Source organism: Periplaneta americana, chromosome 16, assembly GCF_040183065.1.
Source record: "Periplaneta americana isolate PAMFEO1 chromosome 16, P.americana_PAMFEO1_priV1, whole genome shotgun sequence".
Lineage (NCBI taxonomy): Eukaryota > Metazoa > Arthropoda > Insecta > Blattodea > Blattidae > Periplaneta > Periplaneta americana.
In genome coordinates this window covers 146,127,295-146,140,850 of record NC_091132.1, presented here as the reverse complement: position 1 = coordinate 146,140,850, position 13,556 = coordinate 146,127,295, and the positions used below count along the sequence as shown (strand labels likewise).

At 36.0% G+C, this 13,556-nt stretch overlaps 1 protein-coding gene across 1 annotated transcript in view; it reads right to left on the bottom strand.

The window, feature by feature from the left end:
• The window catches only part of luna, a 644,320-nt gene extending 635,323 nt beyond the window's left edge, over positions 1 to 8,997 (bottom strand). The window contains exon 1 of the mRNA XM_069813127.1: positions 8,903 to 8,997. Within this exon, the coding sequence (XP_069669228.1) occupies positions 8,903 to 8,935 (33 nt within the window). The 5' untranslated portion in view covers positions 8,936 to 8,997. The remainder of the gene's footprint in view (positions 1 to 8,902) is intronic.
• Positions 8,998 to 13,556: the final 4,559 nt, after the last annotated feature.

Here is a 13,556-nt window from a genome sequence, read left to right as displayed (position 1 = left end):
ATATGGCCATATCAAATGCACCATGGCCATATCAAGTTCATTTCACTTTTATTTTTTCACCTGACAAATTTACATGCCTTATAGCTGGGATTACGCAAAAAGTTTGTATTTTAAGAAAAACAACTTAATTTTTATGGAAAAACCTGTTTTGACTACACTTTTGAATTATAAAAAAAATTATTAGCCTAAGTGTCATGTTTATTCATTTTACACCAAAATTATTCAATTTTAGCACAACTGCGCTATCAAACTGAAAACAATCACGATTTGTAGAACATGGAACAAGGGTGGCCATATCATGTGCACGTGTTCCTGATATGGCCACTGCGTAGACGTTCGGAAATTGGGACTTTTTGGACAATTAAATCTATTTTTATGGGGAAACGAAATTGTTTTAAGAAAGTCCATTAGACTGAGAACGAGTAAGAAAAAAGTGGTTTACATTTTTTCAAAATGGCGGCTAGAAAAATTCTGAAGCCTTAGCATGGCCATATCAGGGACACCTACCTTACTATAAACATGAGAACATTGGAAAAATAAATGAGGAAAATAATATAATATGGTAATGTAGATGAGAAAGTAGAAAAATTAGTGAGTAGTAGTCAGAGATAAAAAGGTGTTTTAAGATAAATAGAAAATTAGGGATATGAGTAATGAAAGATGACAATGATAGTAGTAGAGATGGATGAGTAGATGTAGACGAGAATGTTTCTATATAAGAGAATGATAGAAAGTATTGCATAGTATTCGAGAATGGGATAGAGGGAAGATAAAGAAGGTGCAGAGTTGAACATACTGTACTTCTAAAAGTATGGAGAAGAAATAGATAGAAATAGGGTTTAACTTCATGTAACTGGAAGATATGGGAAGATATACAGTAGATGATAGGAGAAATATATTGGGATATGTGATTGAATGTAAGGGTAGTGGTGGACCGTATGCAGAAATGTCAGGGAAACCACTACCTGAAAGCCGTATGATGATAATAAATATGCAATTCAATGGAAACACATAGCAAGTAATATAAAGTATACACATTAAAACTAAATTATATATCAATTTTCATTAAACTATGGTATTCACTTTAACCCTTGCTTTCTCTGTTTTTAATAAATGGCGCTTGGCCCACTATGGCTCTGAACTCTTCAATTCAAACCCATGATTGCTAGCTACGTTTAAAGGACATGTTAATGAAATGTGTAATAATGCATTGTATTAGAGACTCGAAGTACAGTGAAATAAAATTAAAAAGTCACTATTTTGTGATTTCACGGAGTCTTTAGTTTCATTTATTAAAATTGTTCTATTGTTTCAGGTGTTTCACTCCTGGTTTAATTGACTCGTAGGTAATGAATACTAACAACCAATTCTTCCCACAGTCCAGTAGAAATCGCTGCAGTTAGTCTCACAGACAATATCGCCGTCGTGGTCTAGTGGCTAGAGAGCTAGACTTATAATCCTGCGGACCCGGGTTCGATTCTCGGGGTACCTCTGATTTATAACTTGTGCCAGGTTATGCATGATGTGTATCTGTGAAGAGTTGTGTCGTGTACTAGAGTGAGTGTATGTGTAAGTGTAGTGTAGGTAATGAGTGAGAATGATGATGAAGGTGAGGGAGAAGGGAAAACCCGGTGTCGGCACGCAGCCTACTTCTGTCGAATAGCACCAAGGGAACGCCAGGCTTAACGTCCCCATCCGACGGACGAATCACTATCAACAGTGACATATGCCTTTTCTTCATATGCACTGCGGAGAGATTTGTGATTTAACCCAGGCATATTGGTGCACAATTTAGTGATTAGAAGTCGTGCATCGCCATCTCTCCTAATCCCGAGGTAGAAATTTTACATGAAAATATCTGACTCCGACGGGAATCGAACCCGGGCCGGCTAGTCTGTAGACAGACACACACTATAGAGCTAACTAGGCGGTCAGAACTTGGGAATAGAACCGGAAAGTTGGGAAGATTAGACTTCGACGCTACAAGTGATCGGTCATTTTTTGTGTCTAAGAATGCTACAGATCATGTACAAGAACCGTGTCAATTTTGCTTTCATCACGTCTCTTGTATAGAATATCGTAGTTCCACAACAGACAGAAAATACGTTCAAATATAAGCTAAAATATTATTTGATTAGTGAAATATGGCTCGTCTATTGTTAGCAGTTAGCCCTAATGGCGCCAAATTTTGTACAGATAACAGTACAGTATTGTAGGCATGTTTATGTAGTTTAAAATTAATAAACTTTGGATGGAAATTGTAGAGTCTAAGTATTATATGTCAAAATACAAAAGAGAAGGAAGTGTGCTCTCCAAATTAAAAACAAGGAAATAATTATTTTAAAAAACTAACAACGTCTTACACATTAGTATTTCTTTCGGTTCAAGAGCTTTTGTCTACATTCATCTAAAATATTTCACAATCCAAACAAGGAAAAAAAGTTCAAACTCAGTATCGGAAGTCTTATTTTAGCAGCCAAAGTAGATCTGTTGGAAAAGTTAAAATATAATCGTTTCAGCCAATATTATCTTCTTGAGCAATACCTAGTCTTCGGATATCTTCTGTAGACACGATGGGTGTGTATTTGTACAATGAGGGTAATTTCAACTCCCATCATATTCCAGGTAAGTCATTTTCCTTCTTTCTGTAGTGATTTTATATTCACAATGGGAGTGACTTAGGTGTAGAAAGTGAAAACCTTTATTCTTTTTCCCGTGAGTTCTTTACACAAACGTGTACTCATACATGCTCTTAAGTAAGCAAGCAAGTGTGCGTATGTGTGTGTGTGTATTCGTAAAACATATAATATGTATGTACACAAGAAGCACGAACAAAACGTGAAAGTTCAATTTTATTATATATTCCCACTTAAATCGGTAAGCTAATGATTTGTATTTAAAAAATCTTCGCTATCCAAGTGGATAACCAAATCACATACTATCATTCCAATCAGTTACAAGAAGCCGGGACTTCATCAAGCATTCCTTTCCCTATTTCTACAAGTTAAGCAAATTTCTTCTGCAATAACATTCTATTATTTTCTTCACGCTAGAATGTTTTTACACGGTCCTCCTGTCCTTTTATTACTGTAAACAAAAGTCTTGCGTATATTTGAATATCAAAAAAGCCTGCATCATGGTTTTCATTAGGACAAATAAAAAATAATGGATGCAGACGATGTTAAGAGCGAGACTTTGAGAGGATGATGATGATAAACAATGGGGAGAGACGGGCGAAGAGGTCGAGATGTACTCCTGAAGACATCCTCAACAAGTGCACTAATGACTTGCACTGCGCTCAATTATAATGCGGCTGACATGGCGTGCGTCCACTCCCTACGGATATAAGGCAATTGATTTAGCTAACAGTGGAAATTTGTCCAACTCGAGTTCAAATACAGTAATACTACAGTCTAGTACATACAGTTACGAAGCTAAATACGTAGTAAATATGCATTCGTAGATAGTTGCTAACCACTAGGATCGCTAATATCGCCTTATTACAGACAATGCGAAATAGTACCGGCACAGTCTATTGTTCCTAGCACCCTCACAACTCAAGCTTCGTGACTGTATAATCGTATATAGCCCACTAGACTGTGGTAATATTTTCAGAAAGAATACGAGGAAAAAAGAAAAGAAAGAAACAATTATTCAAAACAAAGAAAGTTACAAGGAAAACGAAGTAACATATAATTAAGAAAGAAACAATTATTCATAACAAAGAAAGTTACAAGGAAAGCGAAATAACATATAATTAAGAAAGAGCTTAATTGAAAAGTAACAACAAAACAAAAAAAATTAAAAATACAGACAGAATAAAGAAAAAGAATACAAAGAAACTAATGATAAAGAAAGGAGAAAGAGCGAAGAAAGCGATAGAGAATGAAATTAATATGAAAAAGAAATAAAAAGGCATAAAGTAGAAAGAAATATTAAATGGTACATTACTTAAAAGTAATAAATTGAAGGAAAGAAAGAGAGGTATTTAGAAAAAAAAGAACGAAGGAAATTAAAAAGAAAGTAACTAGGTAGGAAAGAAAGAAGAAAAGAGGAATATACAGAAACATTTAGGCCTACAACATAAAAAGACTGAAGAAAGGAAGAAGTAAAAACTAACAAATCAGGGACCAACTCCAGAATTCAACGGTAATGAACTTCATCGTTTCTTCACGTTCGGGTAAAGATACGTAATGTAGTAGGTATATCTAAAAAAACTTGAAAGTTATACCGATTTACCGAAGAACATATGATATTGACATGCAGGAATTCTGCGATATGATATGATATGATATGATATGATATGATATGATATGATATGATATGATATGATATGATATGATATGATATGATATGATATGATATGATATGATATGATATGATATGATATGATATGATATGATATGATATGATATGATATGATATGATATGCTATGGTATGGTATGGCATGATATGATATGATATGATATGATATGATATGGTATGGTATGGTATGCTATGGTATGCTATGGTATGGTATGGTATGGTATGGTATGCTATGGTATGGTATGGTATTATATGATGATATAATATGATATGATATGATATGATATGATATGATATGATATGATATGATATGATATGATATGATATGGTATGGTATGGTATGCTATGCTATGCTATGGTATGGTATGGTATGATATGTTATGATATGATATGATACGATACGATACGATACGATACGATACGATATGATATGATATGATATGATATGATATGATATGATATGATATGATATGATATGATATGATTGGATATGATATGATTGGATATGATATGATATATGATATGATATGATATATGATATGCGTATATATCACATTGATTTAAGACAGCACTCATTCCTTCGGATCCCGGCCACTTAGTCACTCGTAATGAGTGCAACTCTGCACGTTAGTGTGTTGGACATTGTGCCACTGCCACACATCTGTGACGCAGTGCATGAGGGTTGACCACTAAAGAGAAAACTAAGAGGTGGAGCTTAAACTGAGAGGATTCAATACGACATCGGAACTGGGATCCGGTGTGGCTTAGTGGATAGAGCGTCAGCACGTAAATCTGAAAACCGGGCTTCGAATTCCGGTGCCAGAGAGAATTTTTCTCCGCTCCACCAATCCTTCATCATTGAATTGAAGGGTTGATAGCAAAAACAGGACAAGTCCAAAAATTCCAATTTTGAGCATAGTACAGTTCTCTTCACTTCACTTCAAGTGGCATCTACGGACATAATAAGTTTCTACAAAAACCGGATTTGTGCCATTGAAATGAGTGTTTGAAAATGCAAAAAGCTGATTAGTCCAACATCTCTCTAGCAAAAGACGGACAAGTCACAGACTTATCCGGTTCTTGTTAGAAAATATCATGAATATGGTATTAGTGTTGCCTTATTGTGTTTAATCGCCATATTAGCTGTTATTGTCGGTATTATTTGTTAAATATTTCGTTTTACAAATAAATGATCATTAAAATGAACCAGATCAAAAAAAGCAAATCATAAGAATGAGGAAAACGTTGAGGTGGGAGAAGATGACAATAGGAGTGGGTGTGATGAGTGGAAACAGCAATAATAATAATAATAATAATAATAATAACAATAATAATAATAATATTTTTATTGAGCATAATTTATTTTGTTGTTATGAGAATAATTATTTTTCGGTACTTGATTTAGCTCACCTGCCAAGAATTCAAAGACTGAAGGACATAAATTTAGAAAGAGAAAAATATAAATATAACAATATATTTTATATTTTTTATCAGGAAATCATTCCAACATTAAGTTTTTAATTTAATAAAAAACTTGTAAAGTATTTATTTATTTGTATGTTGATACAGTTGGCAATATGAATGAAACATGATAACATACACTTTTCTGAATTAATGTGTGTATACATATAAAATTGTCTGCAAAAAGTGGATATGTCCAAATGTGTTCATTTTTTTCCCAAGGAACCATATAAAAGAGAACAGTGAAACGTTTTACAAAAGTTGGTAGATATATGAGATATATATATAAAATATGTCACAGTACTTTACTGTATGAGAAACGTGAGAGAGATAGTTTTTTCGTTTTCTGAAAAATTAATATTTTGGACTTGTCCGGTTTTTGCTATCAACCCTTCAATTACATTCACTGTATTAATGTTCAGGGATCACGCGGCCCAGGTCTCTCCCCGGTCAATTACTTACACAGAGACACAATCCTAACTTTACCTCATCACAGTGTTAATCTGGAGGTTAACACAAAATAATTCATTTAAAAATAGGTATAAATATATCAAAACCGAAATAAAGTAAGAAAAAATAAAATAAAGGAAAGAAAATAATAGGAGGAAGAAAATACAACACAATTGAAGAAAGGAAGGGAAGGAACAAGTACAAAAGGAGGAAACATTATAAAGAATGAAGAAATGGAATGGAAAGGGGAGCAAAAGGGATTAATAATGCAGGACAAGATAAAGAAAGAAAAAACCAGAAAACATAAGGATACGGTAATGGAGAGGTAAGGCTACCTTCATTCCCTATCTTGATATCACGTCTGTTCAATTTTTATTTTATCCAACAGATCCTTCTGGTTTATACACCATGATGGCGTGTAGTTCGAACCAACATAATTATGTTAATTCATTCAAAATTGAATGCCAGTAAGTGACCAGTACCATCACCAGATATCTGACCATCGAAAAAAATGAATAATATTTGGGTAAATATTTTTATTATTCCTAACAATCACTATTCCAAAATATAGCACCATATCTGCCAAGAGTAATATGCCAGTCCAGTACTTGTTTTGGGTAACTGTTGGTTCTGTACTAGATCATAGCTGTTTACAGTGACTGTCAAACTATCGGCATTGCCATGGATGAGCAACTCGTGCTCTCAAAGTGCTAAAAAAACCTTAAAAGAGAGAAAGAGAGACGGAGCCAGCCGCAGCAGTTACAAGTTGTTTGTAGTTTCGCTGCAAAAGCCACGGTGCGCTCTGGCGGCTCATGCAGGTCATCGTGATATATATTCCATGATTTGAATTTCATAATGACACATGGTACAATAATTATAGTAATTTTAGACAGACTATACCTGAACACGTAACAAAATTATATTATTTTCTAGCTTTGTAAATTAGTTTAGTAATGGAAACACAAAGTGAATACAACCTTTTCAAGATACAACAAATATAGCTGCAACACTTATTTATTATTACACTATTTGTTAATATTTCTTATTATATGTCTTATTTGAAACGTAGAACGCTAGAATTTACAAGTCTTTATACATTAAAGAGTATTCCTCTGTTCTCAGAAAGGTAATAGTCTGTATTCGCAAACAATAACAAATTCAAGGAAGTATTTTTTACATGTCAAGGCAGATGAAATAAGCTTACTTCTGAGCTCTTTCTTTACTTTGAGAGCTTTTACACTTCTTTCTTGTATTAAACTCTGCCTCAAGCACATACAGTATATATGGAAGCAAAGAGTATATTTGGAAATTCTGACTTAGGCAACATTACGAACAGTTCGATTCCTGATTTTGCTGGAATATGAGTGGCGTGCTGTTCTGTAGATTTATTAATTCACGCTATAAATTTTCAGGATTTTCTATCGGCGTAAGCCAAAAAGATTTTAGAAAACTTTCGATCCCTTGTCAATTGTCACTGTTTCTCCAAACTTAGCAGTGAATTCTGCTGTAGATCTTGAAGTAGGGTCTTATATTTGACATTAAGAAGATTTCCTTATCACTCTTCAAGATAGTTTATAGTCAAAGAAAGTCAAGTTGTCTATGTTCTACATGATACGATCACATTTCAAAATTTATCCATAAATGTTCTTAGCTAGTCGATTATATGTCGTGCAAATCTCTAACTCGCACGCACAACGTGCTAATGAGATTTGATATCAGTCTCACCTTGTTGAGATCTCATTTTTATCTTCAGCTGTTCTAAAGCAGATGCAGACAGTATTTCTTCACTAAAACCTTCACTGTTTATTTGTAACATAAAATATCATGCGTAAGAAAGTGTAGGCCTAACAGAATACAAGCTTTACCTCTCTTCTTTATACAAGAAAATTCTCTTTTTACTCGTAAGTAAAGGGAAATGATCTGGGAATGATATTGTTTTTCACTTAAAAGGAGCCGCCACTTACTGCAGACGCGATCGAACTTGTGTCTTGAAAGAACCGCACACAGACAGTACAGCTAGTACAGAGTCCGTTCTACCTGCATTGAGATTGTGTTGACACTTTGAGAGATGAGTTGCCCACCCATGGGCATTACAGAAAGCAATATCATGCAAGTAAATTTAACTTTGTTGAACATTGGATTTTTTACTATATTTTTCATTTTCGCAATATTTATTTTCCACATATTTCGGTCCAAACGCCCCCTTCCTTTATTTATTATTTTCTTCACGATAGTCACAGTATTAACCAGCTAGATCTAAATCCATTTATTGTTAGTTTTTACCTATAAAATATAAGAAACAACATAATGCCAGTATTAACCTATTAAATAACTATCCTATCCCATGCCAATCGCCATCAAGCATCATGTGACTTTAGAAGCAGATAATTGGCTAAACGAATATGGTATATTTTGGCAGAAAAATCAGTTGGGATTTGATACTTAATGCAAAGAAAGCATGATTTTAAGACATAATTTAACAAGAATATGGTACCTTCCTGGTAACTTTTACTTTCACCATATCATAGAGTGTGGTTACAAGAAGTGATACCAACTATTATCTCATTTTCGAATTGTTTGGAGTTCGGATCTTTTGGCAATGAGCTTCTCAAACAAGTTCAGATCAAAAACTGAAATCTTAGAAAATACAAAAATCTAGTAGTCTCCATCTCATCGAATACTTACATTAAAGTGCGATGAATAAAAGCACCGTGTCATGCCATCTTACTGAATATGCAGGAAAGAATCCTGGATCTGTCCTTAATCTATGTAGTGAGTACCAACCTGAAAAAAGAAAGACAGTATTTTACTTGATTTGTATAAATGACAAAACCTGGTTTCCATATGTATGGATATTTCGACTTCGGATGAGTGTTTTTCTATTCATAAGCAAACTGAATAATCTTGGATAACATATTCCACTTTATAAACGTCACATTCATTAAAGAAGTGACTTTTTTTTCCAGAAATTCCTCCGACACATGCAACTCCATAACAATAAAATCACTACACGTGTCTGCCCTCGTGGTGTGAAACAAACATTGATGATATCATAATGAAGAAAGGGTTGTTTATTTTAAGCGGGACTTTTACAAACATGGAAAATATTAGGGTCTATATGCAGGCTTTCGAGTGTTTTAACGGTTATAACTCAAAACAAAAATTATACGTAATTAGCTTCATGTACACAGAAAATTTTAATAATTAGACCTAAGAGAGGCAAGGAATTTTTACATGAAACATAAAATGTCTCTAATGAAAATACACTCAGCTCTATTAAAGTACATGCTTTGAAAAAACGGGAAAAATTAAAGCGGGTTACGCTATGTGCATCTGACCCATGTACGTGAAAGCTTTAGCGTCATAAGGTCAGAGTAACGCAAGATCTCGGGGGGAAAACGGCATCTGAAGTAATAATGGATAATGTATATGCTAAATCATGAAAAATTCTGTAAGTATGAACCAGTCAGCAGTTCCTCAGCTTCTGAACCGGTGGTCCTGGCTCAAGTCCTTACGAATGTAAGGAGTGTTTGGTGTAACTGATTTCTTCTGCGCACTGCCAAATTTATATAACTTATTCAGAACTATAGTTCGCGCAAGGAATGATTACCGAAGAGCAATGGTGGCGTTGCTGTCTGTTTTGACGTGTGTATGTAGGCACGCTGAGGGAGCGAAAGGTACGGGCCGAAGAAAGTACTGCCTCTTCCAAGACGATGAAGAGTTGAGGACATCGCCTGTGAAAATGAAAAGCGTAGTAAGAGAAAAATTCGAAACTAAATAACACGCAACACATGAATGAAATAATGATACCGTGCGATACAAGACAAGTATTCACATCCAATGGAACAAACTAAAGTCGTAATGTAACTATCACAACGCAAGACTGATTCTATCGATTCATTTCTCTTCCGACTGTACTATTGAACATCATTCAAATTATCTCGTGATCTTTCCTGTCGCCCCCTCTTCCTTATCGCATTGTTTCATTCGCATTCCTTCCGTCGCGTCGGTATTCCCTGCTTGCGATACCTATAACTACAGCCATTATAAACATCACAGATGCCAGCGAGAAGCATTTCGCATTACACTTCCATAAAAACAATACCTGAAATTGTCAGATCAAGCAACCTGTTGTGCAATTTCGTAATTTGCTTGTAAGAACGACCACAAAACGCAGATAAACAGTTTGGCTCAAGAATCTGTCTCACAACATACTAACCCGAGAATGGAACTGTGAGACGGTCCCCATTCTAATTCCATTTGTCTCCCACCCAGAAGGAAAATCTTTTTACTTGGAATTCAGTTTTGCTGCTCTATAACTCATCACTTTTCCTATCTCTTGTTTCTCAAATTGAATTTTCCATTCCTTTCCTCGAGTTTTTGTTTCATATTACTGTACGCAGGATATTAATTTAGCGTCAGTTCCAATCTGTTAAATTTATTTCTAGTCCTTTTTATTATAAGGTCGGACAGAGAAGTTCGTTACCATGGAGACGTCAATATCGATACATCGTGGCTTGCTACTTTTATTTCGTCTGCAGTCTGTTGTGAAGAAATGGCCAGATGGAAGTAGTTTGTAGTTACTCCATAACCAGGAATAAAAATGCATCGGCTGTAGGCCTAGTGTGGTCTTTCAATATGTTGCATATAGGCTACCGAAGGGAAACAAATATTCAGGCTCAAATTCCGACACATCGAAGTGGAATTTTTAGTGAAGAAAATGGTTTTACTCTTTCCATAGGTACTTTTGTAGTTTCTAACAGCATTGAATCACTCAGTGCCAGCAGTACCTCATGCTCAGTCTTGCCAACTTAGATTGTAACACATTGGATCGGTCCTATACAGGGTGTTTCCGAGGTGGTGCTACAAACTTTCAGGGATGATGGTGAAGGGTACATGTATCAATTTGAGATAAGGAACCATGGTCCGGAAATGACTGAGTCGAAAGTTATAAGCAAAAATAGTTGTGTTGAAATGGAATAATTGTAATTTGGCAATTTCCCTTAACCTTTAGAACAGTCGTGGAAAAATGGTATGGGCCGGATGTCTCTTACATGGATATTTCGCCCGATACAATCTGTGAGCTTGTCTACTGTTCCCATTGGCTCATCCGTATTTGAAAATCAGGTCTTCTTATTCCGCTTTCGTGTACTCCTCCATTTCACTAGGAATGATCGACTGACACTGCAACTTGTACACATACACTGCTGTCTACAGACGTGCATATCAGGACCGACCATGTCCGTTACACATTACGCTATCTGCATTGCTTTAGTGTAGTTTCCTGTCCCCACCCCTCAGACAGCGCACTGATTGGAATACTGTAAGTAGACAACGTAAACAACGTCAGATGAATACAATATGTGTAAGATGTACAGATAAATGCACATAAATAAGTTGTACAGAGGAATAAAATTATTTCATTTCCACACAACTATTTTTGCTTGTAACTTTCGACTCGGTCATTTCCGGCCCAAGGTTCCTTATCTCAAATTGATACATGAGCCCTTCGCCGTCATCCCTGAAAGTTTGTAACACCACCTCGGAAACACTCTGTATATGGCTCAATTGCTAGCGCGCTAGTCTTTCACCCAATCTGTCCGAATTCGTGCCCTGACTAGGTCTTGACGGAATTTACGGTGGATAAAGCAGACATTGCAGAGGATTTTTCTCGAGATAGTCTCGTTTCCCTCTATCAATCAACATTGCAACCTTCCCTTCATTTCATCTATCACCTGCAATAGTTAAAATTGGCTGGAGTGATACCTTGGAGCAATAAGGGTTTCCGGCTTTGATTTCCGGTTCCTAGGGTTTATCAGATACTCTTCCGAGCATGGGACCTGGTTCTGTCAGGCAGAATGGCCCATTTTTCAACATCGCATTCAGGAATACCACCCAGCTCACGTGCCAGACTTGGAAAATCATCGCAGATCCAGGGTGGAAGTGAAATATTCCTATAGAATGAAAGGGACTACAGGTTAGTAGGTCTACACTTAAATGAATAGAAAACCTGTATTACGTTTTGTGATTAAATACACGGTTAATTAGAAAATTAAGTTCCAAGTTTCAGCAGTCTGGCAAAATAGTCGTTAAAACTCTCTTCTTTCTCCTCGTAATACTAATGCAATAAGCCAATGAACTCAAGTCTGTCTGCCAAGATGAACTATCCCCCACATAACTCTGGCTACAATATTGCACACCCTGTTGCATCGGTCAGTGGCTTCAAATTAGTGTTTTTTTAATTAAATTTACACGAAAACTGTCGACGCTATTGAAATACCCCAGAGTGATAAATGATTCTTTATTAGTTTTTCTAAAGATATCGACAAAAATCACGATCCAACTCGTAATAATAATTATAGAATAAGAGCGTGTTAAAAATTTTGGAAAAACCATTTTTTCTGAGAAAACTATTAACTTTCCACCGATATTGTATTACGTTGTTTTGTTAGCCTATACACAACATGAACTATTCGTTCTGAAAATTTGCAGGGCCGTCTCGGGTCAGGCCCTCGTAATGCCATGCCAAACACATCATAGTCGTTCATGTTAGGCCAATATCACTGTGATAAAATTGACTTTGTTAAGAACATATGGAATTGAAATTTAACGAATGTTTCTGAACTACTGTTTCTGTACTTACAGGTTCCATCCTAAGAAAAATGTAACAAAAGTATAAAGAAGCACGAATATGTCTTCTTTTAACCGAAGCAGTTAATATTCATGCACGTCTGAAGTCACTGATATTACATCTTGTAAATACCTTCGAAACGTTGAAAAATTATATTCCCATACAGGATTTCAAAATCCAGAGCTCCATAAGAATTGTAAATGACAGCTGATTTATAGATAAAATAGTGCACCGTTGTGGCTGAGGGGTTAGCGATTCCCGGTCAGGATGAGTTACCTGGGTGAGGTTTTTTCGGAGTTTTTCCTCACTCCTATGGATAAATATCTGGTAAATTAATCAGGCGATTGGAACCCCACTTATCTTCGCCACTTCCTTTCCTCCCCCATTATCCCGTTTTTCAGATCACTCTACCGGCGGCCTCCCGAAGCTGCTGACTTTCTCGACCAGCCTCCGTGAAATATAGTTCAGCGATGTTGAATGGCTTCTGCAATGGCACCCGAGGCGGACCTACTCGGGGGAGGAGTTTCGCCTCGGACCGACAGGGGGGCCTTGGGGGAATTTGCCGAAGCAGGAATGGTATATGGATCCTGACGGCTGTAGGGACCGGTCGTTAAGGGAGTCATGTGGTTAGGGCGGTGCACGTAGGGGATCTGTGGCATGCAACTCATTCCATATAGAGGGTTAGCGCAATAGATATCAATAAGTCGC